At 31.4% G+C, this 17596-nt stretch overlaps 1 protein-coding gene across 18 annotated transcripts in view; it reads right to left on the reverse strand.

The window, feature by feature from the left end:
- Nucleotides 1-420: 420 nt before the first annotated feature.
- Nucleotides 421-17596, reverse strand: part of LOC119641789 (tropomyosin-2) — a 39389-nt gene continuing 22213 nt past the window's right edge. For 3 of the 18 annotated variants that reach the window (XM_038040632.1, XM_038040622.1, XM_038040635.1), the window contains 5 exons: nucleotides 17047-17117; nucleotides 15543-15618; nucleotides 15000-15062; nucleotides 8681-8750; nucleotides 1176-2061 (listed from right to left, as the gene is read on the reverse strand). In XM_038040632.1, coding sequence (XP_037896560.1) covers nucleotides 1337-2061; nucleotides 8681-8750; nucleotides 15000-15062; nucleotides 15543-15618; nucleotides 17047-17117 — 1005 coding nt within the window. In that variant the 3' untranslated portion in view covers nucleotides 1176-1336. Of the gene's footprint in view, nucleotides 779-1175; nucleotides 2062-3407; nucleotides 4511-6679; nucleotides 7461-8680; nucleotides 8751-13085; nucleotides 13149-14999; nucleotides 15063-15542; nucleotides 15619-16352; nucleotides 16424-17046; nucleotides 17118-17596 lie in introns of those variants that run through there. The other 15 variants (XM_038040633.1, XM_038040624.1, XM_038040636.1 and 12 more) reach the window with 12 other exon arrangements.

Consider the following 17596-nt stretch of genomic DNA (forward strand, 5'->3'; position numbering starts at 1 on the left):
TTAATTTCTAAAAAAAAGAGCTTATCATTATCCAAATGAATCAAATACAGATAATAATACAGATAACTTAAGAACTTTGAAGAAATGTTTTTTCACTGTACTGCAATTTTAGTAGTATTATACGTAATGTTCTTTTTGTTCTTAAATAAACTAGCCTGCTGTAAGTTTAACTAGGTAAAGTCACGAGTCCTCCACCAGCGTTGAAAATTTAATAGTTATTTAGTTCAGCATATTCCAACTCTTGAGCAATCGTTTTGTACTTCTCTTTGCTTTTGCTCACCTCCTCTAAAATAAATACGTGCAGCAAAGTTATTGATAATGAAAAAAGCACCAGAATTTTGTTCGCGTTAAATTGTTAACGTAAAGTACGATAACTTTTATTAAAAATAAAAATAAATATAAACAAACATACATCTAAAATTAAATTTAATAAAAAATAAAGAGTGATTTTATTTTTACATTTTTAATTCATAAATGGTGAGTAAGTAAACCGATTGTTTAGCGATTGAAATTAAAAAAATTTAAGTACATGTAGCAAGTAAAGAAAGAGTTCATGATATCAACTAAAAAAACAACTGAAGGCCCGAAAATCGTCTCGTCAGACATTGGTTGAACAAACGCTTATATATGCTTCTATGAGGGTACTACAAAGGACGACAAAGCTCTCGAGTAGTTGATTTTGTAAAGAACATTTATTCCTTGAGAATAAGTTCCACGAAGGCGGTATCCAAATCGTCGCCAATATCTTTGTATCTTTCCTTTTCCAAGACCAAATCGTCTATTATTTAAATAAAAAAAGAACCAAAAAATAAAATTTCATAGCAAATGCACAAAACGTAGAAAAATACTTAAAAGCAAGCCGTACATGATGTGGGACGAGGAAAACATTAAAAACATTAATAATAGTAATAAATAACTCGTCATTATTCTTCTCTTCCAGACTCATACACACACATAAATCTTTCTCCTATCACTAATTAAACAAAAATTAGAATTAAAACTAAAAATTTACCTTAAAGTTTATTTAGGCGGTTTAAGCTGCGGCGCCATTGCTTGCAGAGTTAATAAGCATCATAGATGATTTTCATTTTTTTTTTTTTGCAAAGCGTTGCTGTAAACTTTTTTTCATGAAGATAAGTTTTTAAAAGGATTATTGTAAAAAAAAACACATCAAAGCTTTTTCAATCTATGCTTTAAATATTGTTTTAATAACGGTCATGCAATACAAAGAGATTATACTTTTATTATATAAGAATTAAATAGCATTAGATGTTACACTTTTCCTTTTTGTTTTGGCAGCGATTTAATTTGTACTTTCAACTATTGCCAGAAATACTTAAGAAGCTGGTGCTTCTGCAGCAGGAGCAGCTTCAGGGGCTGGGGGCGCAGAATCGGCAGAGGCAACTTCAGTTGGAGGAGGAGGTGCTGCGGAAGTAGAACCCTCTACCGGAGCGGGTGCGGGAGCATCACCCTCAGTTGGTGCAGGCGTAGCGCCTTCAGCCGGCAGAGGTGCAGCTCCTTCCACTGGAGGGGCAGCACCGTCCGCTGGAGGGGCAGCACCATCCGCTGGAGGAGCAGCACCGTCCGCTGGGGCTGTAGGCTCGGCGCCAGGTGGTGGGGGTTCGTAATTTTTTACGAAAGGTACCTCAGCGCCTTCTGGAGGTAAGTCAATAGCATATTCGAATGGTGGTGGGGGCGGCGGTGGGGGAGTTGGTTCTTTGACAGGTGGTGCAGCCGCTGCTTCACCGCCTTCGGTAGTAGCGCCTTCGATACCTTCGGCAACAAGCTTAGATGCACTTTCGGCACCCGCTTCGCCAGCTTCCCCGGCTGCTGCAGCAGCTGCAGCTGCTTCCGCTGCCGCTGCTGCAGCTGCTTCGGCTTCAGCCTTGGCAGCTTCCATAGCCGCAAGTTCTTCGGGGGTAGGCGTTGGTACTTTCGGCGTTGGTGGTTTTGGATTGCGCGGTGTATAGAATGGTTCTAAGCCAGGTATTAAATCCATGAACGCCAAGTCCAAGCTGTCGCCAATCAGGCAAAATCGTTCCTTTTCGACTATTAAATCATCTAAGGAATCGCAATCAACGAATAAAGCAACAAAAGCAGTATTTAAAGATAGATGATCGTATGTGAAAGTAGAAGAACGAATTTTGTTGGAAGAGAAAGCGAATGACAGAATCATGAAAAAGCGAAAGAAAAAAGGCAAGGAAAAAAAAGTATTGTAAAGTTAAATAAAAACAAGGGAAACGAATTTAAAAATTAAATAGACTTAGAAAATAAATTAAAATAAGAACCAAATTTTGGTAAACTTATAAATAGGGAGATAATATGAAAATGTAAAATGTTTAAATTTAAAGCACACGGCATTAGTGGCCTAATCAGCTTTCTTATTGCTCACAACCCTGTATTTGTCTATGGGTAAAAAATACGACCACGTTCACAAAAAGTCAGACCGAGACTCGAGATATGCTGGACTCCCAAAATGGGGATGAAAGAAAATTCGTATTTCGGAAATATTAATTGGCAAATTGAGCATAAATAGAGCTATAAATGCCAGTAAATTGATTCATATCATTTCATTTCATGTAATAACTTTTGTACGGAAAGTAAAATGGCAATACAATTTTTATCACATTTCCGACGTTCTTCTTCTAGTTGCAGATGCTAAAACTTAAACGACACACCAACTCCAATTTTTCGGAAAATCAATTTTTTTATTAATTTAAATGATTTTTTTAACCAGTTAATTGCCCTTGCCGTTTATGCGCGCCGACCCAAATCTTTACTTGGCTCGATTATATATGTGAAATCATGTGAAATAAGACCTTCCCATTCGATATAAGAACTCAAAATTGCAGCAACAAGTAATACAAACATCATTTGGTGGTATGGTTGCTTTATAGTACCAGTAAGCGTATTAAAATTTTAAAAAAATGTAGGTTAACAAATTCTTTGACTTCCTTGTATAATGCATAGCTTTTTACAAAATAAATTCATTGCTTTTACCAAAGGATCCGGTTGCTTTCATATCGAAAGGATGCTGGTCAGAAAATGAAGTCCGTAAGAATTCTACTTTGGTAAGTTATTTAAAAAATAAAATTTTTCAATGACAATATTTTTTCGCCAATAAAATACTAAATGCTATGTTTAGCTTTTTCCACAACATTTATTATGCGGCCGTTTGCACTAGAGAAAACATATTCCAAAAATATATACCACATACTTTCCGCGGTTAACTGGTTAAATAGCGAAGACTGATGTAAGATGAATGAAGTAGTGGCAAACTTCTCAAGCGTCTGAAAAAATGATTTTCCGAATTTGATCGTACAGCAGCATCCACGTAATCGAAACTTTAAACGTGGCATAACTAGAACGATCTTTATAGGAATTTTTGACAATTGCTTAATACAACATTCTGAACAGAACTTTTGATCAAAAACTGAAGTTTTTCATTTATGAATCGCCAAATACATAAAAACAAATATGTTCAAATTCCCCAAGTAGATCCCTAGCCGGTTAAAATGCATACAGAAGCCCTAAATATGAAAGATCTCTCGTGAGGATTGCTCCGTTGTTGCAATTTGTTAATATTTTTTGAAAATAATTTTAGTTAATTTAAGTATATGTTTGGTAACCTCTCCGAATGTTATGACTCTATTACCTTTCCATCTGTTCATAGATCAAATGGAGGCAGTTTCTGAACATATCAGAACAAAATATGTTTCTTTTCGCGTATTCACAGTATTTTCGTTATTACTTCAATAAATTAAAATTTTAAAGGGAAAGTTAATTGTTAGTAAAAAAAGAAATATACGAAAAACAAAATGAAACATAAACTTTATTAAAACAAGCGATACAGCGATATCAGATATTGTTAGACGCTGCATAGATTTATAGCAAAATGAAGTTTGTGACAATGAAATTACGATATGAAATTCGCAGATGTTAACACGAATTTCCATATTCCAACTTAAATGTTTAAAACTTAAGAGTTTTGCTGCGATATAGTCTTGGAGCGAGTGTTATTATCCGCAACAACTTCTGTGCCTTGTTCTGTAATCTGCACAAAGCATCTCGTAGCTTCATTCATCACCATCATTTGCTTTTTCAAAGTGTCCATCCGGTATAGTTGGCTTTTCGAAATTTTTAACGTAAGGCACTTCAGCGCCTTCAGGTGGTAAGTCAAGAGCGTATTCAAACGGAGGCGGCGGTGGCGGTGTTGGTAATATAGCTGATTCCGTCGGAACTTTCTCAATGAAGTCGACTTGTAAATTATTGCTAACCATGACCACCTGTTGAACAATGATATCTGTTACTTCTTGCTCCTCAGTAGCTCGTTCAGCGAATACAGTTGCCACCACTTTCTCCTCCTCATGCACTGGTGTAGGCAATTGAGGTGTTGGTGGTTTCGGATGACGATCATTGTACACAGGCGGCATACCCATCAATTCAACAAATGTCAAATCCAAACTATCGCCAATAGTTGCGAAACGTTCTCTTTCCAAAATTAACTCGTCTTGTATGCGCAGACATATCAGACGATACGTTGTGGCACGTAAAATTGTTTAAGGTAAGTAATAGAATTTAAATTGCAGTCAAGTGTTTAAAGCAGGTTTTACAGGTTTTTTTGGCGATTTACATATTAATAAGAAGAACATAAAAATATTGGAAGAACGACATAATAATGTTAATAATTCTTATGTGTAAAGTTTAAAACAAAAAGAAAATGAACATAAGAGGGAAGAATAATAAACAAAAAAAAAGGCATTAATTTTCGTTAAAGAGCTTAGAACGTTTAACAATCGGGCGGGCAGACATGTTCAACAGATTTAGTTAAGTGTTTTCCTTTATAAAATCTTCGATTGTAAACTGAATGTATGAAAGTCGAAGATTAGCATTTATTACATACACAAAGAACATTTAAATAAGTAAACATACAGTAAACAAATCTGTAATGAAAACTTAGTAAGTATTAATGACTTTTTTCGCTTAGACGTGAAAAAAATTCGATTCGCATTTTTTAAAATATTCAAAAACAACATCCAAATTCGCGTGTAGTTCAGTAATAAGAGCAAGAAGAGCGTTGACGATATACCGTCTTTCGTTTAGGTCCGCCGACAAGGAATAATTGCAATATTTTGAAATTAAGATAAGAAGACCAAACGGTCAATTAAATTAAAAATACTTTATTTGTGCAAATTGTAGCGACATTTTTCTTTTAATGAAAATATTTTAAAATAAAAAAGTACATGATCATTTAAAAAAAATAAATTACATTTCGTATTGTCTTGCTTACGACATTATTTATAGTAAAAACGGAATCGATTCATTTCTTCTTTGTTCTCAGCCAATATAAATTCTGTAGTCAAAACGGCGTAAAAAGCTTAAGTCTTACACGAAATTTTTTAAAATTCTGCCGTTATCCACGCGTTATAAACAGCGTCACCGTAACATGTTTTTTTTTTATTTTTTTTATTTTTTTTTTTTAATCTTGTATGTCTTTTGCTCACAAAAATTTTATTTTTAAAATCTTAGACACAAAATGAATACTAGCTATTTAGGTCGTATGTGAAATAAGTTTAATTTATCGATTAGAAAACTTAAAACATAATTTTATGAAAATATTACACAGTTAAAGAAATAAAAATATATAGTTTTTACAGTAAATCTTCGTGTTAAAGAAAAAACCAAAAACTTAATGCAAACTTAAAAAGAAAACAAGAAATTTGTAATTTTTAGTTTGAAGTTTTACGGATTTTGCATAATATAAAATTTTTTAAAAATGATTTCTTATCCAAGCAACAGAAAATAGTAAAGCATAAGAGAGAGAAAAAATTAAATTTCTTGTTCGAAAAACATTAAAAAAAATTGTTTCTATTACTGGCAAAATGGAATGCGTTAATCTTTTCTTTTTTGTATTTTTCATCGGAACGAATTATTAATAATAATATTAATTTTTTATATAATACCGTGAACTTATTGTTACTTGTTGTTTTACTTTTCTTAAAAGACATGAAATGCATAAATTGGTACATTGGAATAATTTAAAAAGTATTTATGCAATGTTTAAACATTACGTGCGTACAGCAACATAAGACTGAATTTCTCGATTTTTTTCCTTATTAAATTTATAAAATAGAGGAAAGAAATTGTTTGAATAATGCAAACGATCGCATGTTGCGTTTAATCGTTTAAAGGCCTAAATGATCCAAAAACTTGATCTCCTGTGGTATTCATTAAAACTTCGAGTTCACAAAATTTGTGGCAAAAAGGGCATAAATTATAAAAAGCAATATAAAAACGGACAAATCTATTCTGTTCTGAACGGTCTATAAAACAGCTCATCTCAAAATCATTGGACATTGGTTGCAAGCCTAAAAAATCAAAAGCAACGAAATAATCGAGTTTCTGCGGTAGATTTACGAAATAAGGGAGCAGGTTACACCAATAGGGTAATCAAATTTCTGCATTAGTATACTGATGGAATATTGGAGGCAATCAGAAAACAGGAAGTTATATTTATTAGTTAATCAATCTTGCAAAGACCATTTCCCCACAAGCATTTACGGTTAGAAAATTTAGATGGAAAAGACTAACACCTTTACACATATAATCTTCTTCTTTTTTTTCAGCTACAACTAACTCCTCAATTAGGTTGCAAAAAAAAGCATAAAAAGCGTTTATAACAACAAGACAATTTAAGCGTTTGAAATATTACACTTGTCATAATTATTAGGAGGAAAGAGAAAACACATATTAATCGCAAATAATACAATGTGGAGTCTAGCCCAACGCAGATGTTGACGGAAGCGATACGGCGTTTCGTTTTCGTTTTTTTCCCACAAAATTTTCTTACTACTTCTAACACAACTAATGTAATGCATGGTGTTCGGGTTAATTATTTATCTTGAATTCAAGATCTCGAGTAACGAGCTTGGTTTTGGTCTTTTTAAATTGCGATTTTTTTGTATTGCAAGCATTTTAAGTTGTATGCAAGAGAAAGAATGTTTCCTCCATTTTTCCCTGTGTTATGTTACCATACGCAATGTTATCCCATTCTTTTTTTTTACTAAATGTATAAAGATATCTTGGCTTGGATTTAATAACATAATCAAAAAAGAAAGTAATTTTATAAAGGAATAAATCCTCCTTTTTCGCGTTGTTTTTTCTCATACATAAATACAAAAATTCTTCTTTTCACTATATATATATATATATATTGCGCTACCACTTGCTTGTGGTAATCAACTATAGGCAAATTTATTTTTTATTTCTTTATTATAGAAAAAAGAGTCGTGGATAGACTAATTTTGCGATCGTGTTCTATTTGTTGGCATTGTTGTGGTCTTATATGCTTATAATTGTTAGTTGATGATTTTAGATTTACATATTCTGTATGTCGTGCAGAGTGGCCTCCATTTCTTCTTGCAGTAGTTTATTTTTGGCGCGTTCATTCATCAAGTCGTCTACGTGTAAAATTTCATTATATGCAAATACGCATACATGCATACATACATGGTAAGCGTGATGATGATTTCAAATTTTTCGAATTTTTTTGCAAGTTTAGTTGGTTACAAAAAATTACACATAGATACAATGCAACAACAAACGTTTTTTAACAAGAGCATAGGTCAACAGGTAGGCAGGCAGCGAAAAGACGAGCATTTTTTGGGAACAAAAATTAAGCGCACATAAAAATAAATTAAAAAAATAAAAACAAGGAAAATTAAAATGTAAAAAAAAATAAATGCATGTATAAATATGCGCAGATCACACATACAAACGACTAAATAAACAAATTGTTAAAGGCTGCGAATATCTGTCTGAAAAATAAGATCAATTTTTTCCTCCCTACGAAATAATTCTCTTTGCAGATCATCTTTTTGTCTTTCAGTCCTAATTATTCCTTTTTAAACAAGTCTCCTAACACAGAAAATCGTAAACTTGCTTGAACGAAACTGGACGAAAACTGCCCTCAGCTATAAAAACGAATAAACTAGGATACGCCCACTAACTGGAGTGTAAACTCTGCTTTTAAAATGGCATTTGTATGTTAAATGTATGCACACATGTTATATAGTAAAGTGAAATAAACAAGTCGCTTTACACTAACGGTAAATATTTGCAGTAAAATTTGAATAAAAGTTCATTCCATCTAACGTGATGCATTGCTACCAATTAAGAGCGTATAGTCCAAGTTTTACTAACTTTTCCAACTAAGAACAATAACAAAATTGTCAAAAAAAATGTTACACTGATCAAAATATATACTATGTCTTATGTATAAAAGACCTACAGAGCCAGCGACTCTATTAATTATTAATATTATTTTCTTAAGCGATTATCGATTATTTTTACACTTTGCAAAATATTATGTTAGCAATATATAACGTTCGTAAACCGTGAAAATGGGTTCTAACTAGCTTAGACTGCTTTGCTGGATTAAAGCGATTTTCATTTAGTCGTTCGCACAAAACATACATTTAGTAAAATTATTAAAAATGTAAACATTTTTTTAAAATAATAAACTAATAAATAAATTAAAATACTCTATAAAAAATAAATATATTCTAACAGCAAAAAACTAAAAATTCCTAAATTATAATTATATAAAATTGTGATAATTAAAAAATAAACAATTCTTATATAAATAATTCAAAGAAATGCAAAGAATAGAAAAACATACCTTCAAGCCTATCAACTTCTTTTTGCAGCTTTTGAACGGAACGTTCGGCGAATTCGGCGCGAGCTTCGGCCTTAACGGGAATAAGTTAATAGAGGAGGAACAGAAAAGAAAAAAAAAGAGTATTAGAATATTGGCGAAAACGAAACGGAAAAACAAAAATTTACGAAGAAAACAAAGAAATCCCAATAGAATTAAACACACAAAAAATAAACGCAATGGTGAACAACAACTTTGTCTTCTTCTTGAAATTTAAAAAAAAATAACAAAAGTTTCCCAGTTTCATTTTATTTTATTTACCATTACTAAGGCCAACGAACCATTTTCGTATTTAATAAATGATGTTAACATAAATGTAAAAGCACGTTAAGAAGATGTAAACTTACGTATAGGTAAAGGAATATCAATCATATGAATAAGGAGATCGATCATGTTTGAATATGTACAGAAAGATTCGCATTAAAAGTCCCGCACATATATATATACATATAAACTTATTATCGAAAGTGTTTCAACCACGTCTATAAAGTATCAGTTCGTATTTAACCGCTGCATCTTAAAGAGAGAGAATTGTTTAAACTGATGACGCAACAAACATGATATCGTGAAGTATTAAGTTAGAGAGTCTAAAATTTTCGAAAGAACAAGAATTCGATTTTAAAATAAATTTTCTGCTTTCAAAGCAAGACAGCAAGTGGAAGGAGCATTTGATATGATTTTAACAAACAAACAGCACTTAATCGATTCAAAGTGAACGCTTCAGACAGTATAACTAAAATCGAAGTACTTGAAATTGGAGGCGGTTCAGCACTGATTTCTATATACGTACTCCTTATCCAAGTGATTGCTTGATAAAATATCGTTCATATCAAAATTAATAATTAAAATATGAAAATAAATTAAGTACCAACGAACATGCCATTAGTATTCCGAAACAAAACAAGTAATAGTAAACATATTTATAAATTTAATTCAATACTCTGCCCAGGAAGCACATACACACTTTTATGTTAATACTATATATAAGTTTATACATTTTTAGATATATATCTACTTAGTCATTTCTACATATGACAGTATATGCGTCTGGCTATGTTACAACAAAGATGCTGTTTGTGACAAAGAAAACTTTTTTAACTTAGAAGTTAATGTTCAGGATAACTTTAGTTTCTATATAAAAGGGAACGAACCGCTCATTTCTTTTCTTTTATATTTCATCTGGTTTTAATAAAAATCTCTGAATGATATAACGAAAAAGGAAGATAGCTAGTTTAAGTAAAAGACTAAAAAAAAGGAGGAAAATAAGTAAAGTAAAAGACTTTTTTTTAATTTAGTTTCATCTCTTTATCGTACAGTAGATTTATCATGTTACCTCACTTACAATTTTGTTTTATTGTTTCCTCCAGAAAAAAAAGAAAATGAGCAACGAATAATGCACTTTGTCGAATTTTCACGAAATAACCATATACTGAAGACGTTAGCTGCCAAGTTAATTATTGAAGTTTCGAACTAAGGTACAATAATTCTATTGCTATGTTTCAAACCCTTTTAATATATAGAAATAATCAAGATACGAATATCAATATGCAAGCGATTTTTGGAAAGTGAATGGGATTTATAAGTATGTACTTATGAGATTGGACGCTTGCTTTGCTTTTTCTATGCGTACAATTCAATACACAATAACCAAACTTTTGTTTTGCAATGACGAAACGTACTCAAAGATAAAAATATGTCTTCTACATATAGTTTGTGCACATAACAGACATGCACGGAGCAAATTTAGTGACACATTCAGTTCGATCTCGCGTCCAGGAATATTTAACAAAACCAAAAAACAAATAGACTAGACTTTTTTATAAATTTCAAGTTCAGGAGAAATAAAAATTTTCTTTTGTTTAGAATTCATTTAAAAAAAAAAAAAAATGTATTGGTAGAAATTAGAAAGTTTTTATAAAAAGCAACTCGATTTCGATTCAAACTTCACGAATAAGAACAAAATTTTCAAATTAATTCAATCGACTAACAATCGAGCAACTATATTCACTGACGCGAGAAGAATATATCGAAACAAGCGATCATTCATTTACCTAAAGTCTAATCCCTGTACCAAGTGGTTATTATTATTGAAGAGCAACAATAGTTTTGGATGGATGTCAATTTCGTTAATAACAACAGCCAAGGTTTCACTGTAGGCAGCATTAGCTACACTCAAAAAGCAATTTAGAATGAATCATATACGTTACACTAAATAGAGGGTTTTTTGAGAGCTATCTTGATTTTGGCAACTTTAAGCAAGAACTAACCATTATTTAGCAACTTGCTCTCTTCGGCCTCGTATTCATGGAATTATGGGACCGTACATCTTCAAAAATGGATCGGGAGAAACTGTCGCTGTCAATAGCGCAAAATTGTAAACAAATGTTTCAGGAATTTTTGTGGTCTAAATATGAAGAAATTGACACCAATGATGTTTCAAGCGGGCGCAACTGTAGCTTATGTAACATAGGCAAACACTGAGCTAAACTTTTTAGGTCGATTGATGCTACGAAATTCTGACAATGAATGGCCATGTAGTTCACGCGACTTTAATCCATTGGACTATCTTTTTTGGAGCTTTTTGAGAAGCGCAGAATTTCTAAATATCAGCCAGCAATCAACAACACATTTGAAAAACAATGACCGATCCAGTGAATGAACCGATGTGCAACGATTTTGACGTTTGCTCCACTTTTCCTTTTTATAAAGATTTTCATACATACTTTATGTTAATACAGAAAATACAGATTAGGTGCTACTTTTGGAAAACCCTTGATTGGAACCAATTGCACACCCAACCGAAGCGGCATCCAAATTGAATAATATATAAAAAAATATGTTTGCTCACGCCTTTTTTAGAATTTGTATGTTTTTACACCGTAGAGGGCATGTGGTACATGTTACGCTAATTTTGCGCGGACCTATACAACATCTAGAAATATTTGAAATAGGCATATAATTTATTATACCGATCGATTCTGAGCTTGTTCGTCCATTAGTTGAAAATTCATGTATTCTTCAAATTTTTCGACAAAAATCGCCGACTATTTCGACATTCTAAATTGGTGTGAAAAAGTTGAATCAGATGTAGCAATTTTTTGAATCCCATAAACGCCCTAACGGAAACTGAATCTCTACACCTTTATGTAATACAAAAAACCTAATATTTAATATTTTTGAATGGAAGATGGGTTATAATAACAATTTGACATAAAAATTAACCTTAACGAATTTTGACCACATATGACTATTTTTTTGACCGCAGGCCGTATAAGGCGTGCAATGAAAAATATTATTTATGTATAAAAATTGTGAAATATTTAATATTTTACGATAAAAATTTGTTCGTAAAAGAAATTTCATATAAAACTTAACTCAATTTTTGGGCATTATCGCATACAAGAATTCGCATGTAATGTAAGATGACAATTGGCCCATAGTAAGAATTTGCATCAGATAGGCACATTCTATTGAACGCATACGAGCTCTCATGAAAACTAAACCCTTCTACGGTGCCAGCCTAAATTGTAATTTTTTTAAAAGTAAATCAAGTTTATTAAATTTGGGTTACGTTGGTTGACATTTTGAGCGTCGTTCAGTGTGGAGACTTTCATGGAAACTGTGCCTTTACTTAAAAGTAATAGACTATATCACGAAAATGAATGAGCGACTGCGTTAGTCAAAGTGGCTTGACCGACTATATTATTCTTACTTGTTTTTAAGTGGGAATTACTAAGTTATAAAATAACAAACAACCTCTATTTATTACAACCGAATAGGAATGTTTCAATAATAAATTTGTTGCCGATTTGCTGAAATATGGGCTAGAGACACTATAAAATAATAAATAAATCGAAGTGAAAGTTTTTACTGTTGTATACTCTAAGCTTAGCACTTCACATAAAGTTTACGCTTAATTCAAAAAGCAAATGCTCGACTAAGATATAATTTTTGGCAAAATATTTCACAATGGTTTCAACGATTTGAAATTTTACTTTGATTAAATTTGTTATCTTGTGCCCATAATCCAAGTGGTCTAAGGAGAAGGAAGATTCTTCACGAATTTTTAAGAGAGCTCAACGCAAAAGGTGCAAGAAAAGCTAGCTTCATTCAGCCCTTCTAATTAACAAATGTTACTTGTTGTTCATGCCATGTGTAGGAGTCCTTTTGAAGTGGATCCTTCTCTTCTCTTTCTCACTCTTTTTCTATCTCTTTCTTTGTACTTGATTTTCCCTACAATTTTTCTAAAATGTCATACCTCTATCGTTAATCGGAAACCAAATAATTATAAATTAAAATAAAAAGTTGTTTATATTAGTATTTAATTAAATTAATGTTGAAGTGAAGCGAAAGTTATTCAGAAATATACCTCTTTCAATTGATGGTCTAAAACTCTGATCTGTTGCTCAAACGTTTCCTCTTTTTGTGTAGCCTTTGTTATTAGTTTGTTTTGTTTAATATTATCATTATTATTTGATAATGGGATTTGTCAATTATGCAAAGGGTTGATTTTGATCACATATAAAATTCGCCGATCAAATGGTTCGATGGTGGCCGCATACGAAGGCAGTGCCAGTGCATATTAATTCAGCAAACATAAATTAATATAAACATCATGCATTTGTTTAAATATATTTTAATTTCCATAAAGCGTTTTCCATGTATGGGGCGTGAAATAACAAAAGGCGGTTAGGAGTGCAGATTTAGACGTTTTTTTGTAGATTCCAATAACACATTACACACAAAAAAACAAGGAAAACGCCACACACATATATACACGCATAAATAAAGCAATAAATCAGCAGCAAACATAGACATGAAAATAAAGTAAAACAAAAAAAACAAATTGAGCTAAATGAACAAAGATATGAAATAAATAAAAGGCTAAGTAAATAGGTAAGAGAAACCCCGTAAAAAGTTTCGCACTAGGAAGGTTTTATTTATATACGAACTCAGAGTGAATGTAATTTATTTCAAATTTCCAATAATTGCATTTACATTGCGCGCCGTAAAATGGGCAGATATTCGAAATTCTAAATTTCTATACTTACATTATTGATACGGTCAGCAAAGAAATGCATTACCAAGCAGACAGTCCAGGGAATCTTGTGTTTATTGCAAGAGAAATTTATACTTTGTACAAAACTTTAGCTGCTAAGAACTTTCAAGATTTTGATTTTCTTCTCTAAATTGATTGAAATGCACTCTCTCTGCTTCTTGTGGATGAAATATATTTTTATAATTTTAGAGGCCTTTTATTTGAATTCAAAACTACACGTGACAGGGGAAATAAATTGCTTTCCTTTCTAGGGGAGATGAGCCGCCATTATTTTATCCCACCTTTTATTTGGCGGACACCGCGCGGTAAACGACGAAGCGATATTGAGCAGGAAGTAGATGAACGTAATTTTATGGACTCTTTGAAGCGAAAGTCACAATTTTGGTTATAATGAAATGGTGATGTTGTTTAAGCGCGATGTGACAAATCCAAGAATTGGATATCTTTTTCTTAATGTAGAGATAACTCCTTTCTTAAAATTTAAATTATAATTGAGAAGCTTAAAAAGAAAAGTTAAGGAGGTATGAAAAATTTCGTCAAAAAAGTAAACATGCGTAGTCGTGACTGAGGAAGAACTTTTGATATGTCTATTAATTACATCTTTTACATCTCTGCATTATAAATGTTAACACGACTTAAACAGCGGAAGACATGAACAAATAAAAAAAGCTTAATGGTGTTTAAATTAAAGATCCAGAAGGAAAAAAGCACAGTGTTTAACACGTTTCCGGTCATTAAATTTATTATATACCAGAAGCTTTCATCTATAATACATTGACAAAATTAATATTCGCTTGACTGATGGAAGCTGTTTAAAATGGTAGTAAGTGGTATGTGTTTATCAAATATATAAATATATATGAAAAAATGTTAAGCTGGCAATGATGACAACAGTTTCGTTTTTTTTATGTACACATAGGGATTAGTCAACAACAATAAAAATTCTGTGGTTAGAACATTGAGAGAAAAACCAAACCCCTAGACTTTGAGGCCAATTTTATTGTCTTAGATAATAAAATTGACGTAAATTTTTTTCTTTGGTATTGGCTCAGGTGTTTGTGCATGTTCTCATCTTATTTTGTTTGTGGGAAAAACTTTTTTTGTTATTTTTTCTTGCATTCTCATTTCTCAAATAACAACAATTAACAACTTTTTCTTTTTTATTTTTAAGGTATAAAGAAAAAGTATTAATTTTTATAGAAAACATTATTTAATTGTATATACCTCCTTGAGACGGGTGTTCAAGGTCTTGATTTGGTTCTTGTATTCTTCTTCACGTTGGTTAGCCTGTTTATTGTTATTGTTGTTGTTGTATGGATTTATTGTTTTTAATTCAATATGAGACAAACAAGAAAATGTGATGGTGGGTGGAAGGTGGGATGTATAAAATTTGTACATTCCATTTTTTGTTAGATCGTGAACGTATTGCAATTTTTTTTTTTGCCATAGTGTTTGGGTGGGTTGGTATCGTTGATGTATATATAGGATTGACAGCAGGATAAGATGGTTGGTTTTTCAAAATTTTTATTTTTAAGAGAAATGAATAAAAAAGAAGTTTGCAGTTAAATTAAAGTTGCGTAGTGGAAGAAACAATGAGTTCAATAATAATAATATTTTTAAGGAAATTTACAAAAACTTAAGTACTGTCTGTCTGTTAACAAACGCTTAAATTTAAGTAAATTTCTTTTCTGTAAAAATTAATAATTTTAATTTTTTTGTAGAAGAAAGTTAAAATATCTTTAAAACAATATGAAAAATTAAACAAACCTTTTCTTCGGAAACTTCGAGGGATTTCAAATTGTTACCGACAACGCGCAATTCTTCTTCAAGTTCAACAATTTTGCTAAAGGAAATTGGAAATTTCAAATATGTATTAATAATTTTCAAATTTTAATAATTTTATGAATTAATTCGAATTTAAAGTGGAAAGAAACGTAAAGTCCAGAAAGAATTTTAACTTAACCATATATCTCACGTGTTAGAAAATCGAAGATATGCTCGCTTAAGTTTATCCCTAATATCTAAGCCTTGTTATCATATATAATACAAATGAAACGAAAAAAATAAAATGTGTTAGTCTTCAATAAATTTATTCTTGAAGAAAGCCTTTGTTGGTTTTCAAGCATTTTTATTATGCTTTCGTAGATTATATACCACATATGGCATATCGAGCAAACTACATTTTTTACATAAATGTGTAAGGCGTGAAATTTATTTCTCCTAAGAGTTTGGACAGTCTTTAATGCCGTCAATTTAAATTTCAATAAGAATTTGAAATGAAATTAAAGTAGGCTTTCCTAACTTATAGATACTAAATAAAACTTAACAAAATTGATTTGTTGATTAGCCGCCTATCTTCAATTTTCTAAGCTTTATATCAGAAATTCGGAATTTGGATTAGAAAAAAAACTTTTGTGAAAAGAATAGAAAAAGACTTTACGTTTGTTTCCTTTCTTCTTTTCTTTTTTTCTTTGATACTTCTAAAGAATAATTGGTAAATATTAATCTTTAAAACAGTAACACACGTATATATATTTTGTTAATTGCTTTGTTACAGGTGCACACAATATAACGAACCTTTCGCTCAGTTCAACTTTTTCCTCAGAACGTTCCAGATCCTGTTCCATAAGGACTAGTTTCCTGGCCACCTTCATTAGTCGATAATCAATTTCAATGCAGTTCAACAACAAGAAAAATGCAATGTAGGCAAATCAAGCAGATTTGTTGTGATTTATAAAAAAATCATCGTTGTACATGATTATTTAACAAGCAGAAAGTGAGGTTGTGTTGGTTTTGCGAGAAGGGATAGGAAGTTAGAATATTTTTTCAACAGCGGCAGCACAAAATAATGGATAACAAAAAACATTGGAAAAAAAATATATGTATATTAGTTTAGAACGCAATTTCGATAACGTTTTTTATTGCATTGAATGTGAATAATTTACAAATGATAGGAAGTGAGACAACGGTGACTTTCAAGTGTAAAATATTGCAAAACATGCTTTTCTTTTGTCTTTATATATATAAAGAATTATTCTTTTGGAAAAATTATTCACATTTTATACAATAAAACAAGACATCATAAAAACAGAGAGCTAGCTAGCTAAAAATTGATATAAAAACAAACAACAGAAATAAAAACAAAGGAAAGGTTAGGTTAAAAATTCTTATTTCATTAGAAACATTTAAAGCTAACGATCATAATAAGTGTAACGCAAGTTAATCGTATAATTTTAACTTAATTATTTTTCTCCATTTTACTTAAACATACTTTTCTCCTTGTTCAGCACGCTCTTCAGCACGTTCCAGATCCGCTTCCACCATGGCCAATTTACGGGCAACCTTTTTTTCAATATTTATTCGTTTATTTATGTACAATTATTCGTAGGAAAACATCAATAAAATTTTGAAGATTTCGATAAATTGGGAGGGAAAAAATAAAAAATATTAACATAATGAGTATGCATACAAAAGAAACAATTTCGGAGAACACACGAAACTAGGCGGGCGTACAAACACAAAATAACAATATGCACATTTAAAGACAATTATGTTTTCGTCGTTTGAAGAGTAGGTGGATTGATTTACTTTATATATTATTTTTTATGCACAAAAGAACTTTACGCTGTTCAAAATGCTTTAAAACTTGAAAAGTATTCTAAACAAAATGAACATCGTCCATACACTCTTTGTTTGTTTCCTTTATGTTGGAGCCAAAAACGATCTAAAAGAGCTACAAACAACTTTCTACAACCACCCACTAAAGGATAAGAACATTGTGCTTGTGTCAAAACGTTTGCAAGACATTCTGAAATGGTGTA

Source organism: Glossina fuscipes, unplaced genomic scaffold, assembly GCF_014805625.2.
Source record: "Glossina fuscipes isolate IAEA_lab_2018 unplaced genomic scaffold, Yale_Gfus_2 177, whole genome shotgun sequence".
Lineage (NCBI taxonomy): Eukaryota > Metazoa > Arthropoda > Insecta > Diptera > Glossinidae > Glossina > Glossina fuscipes.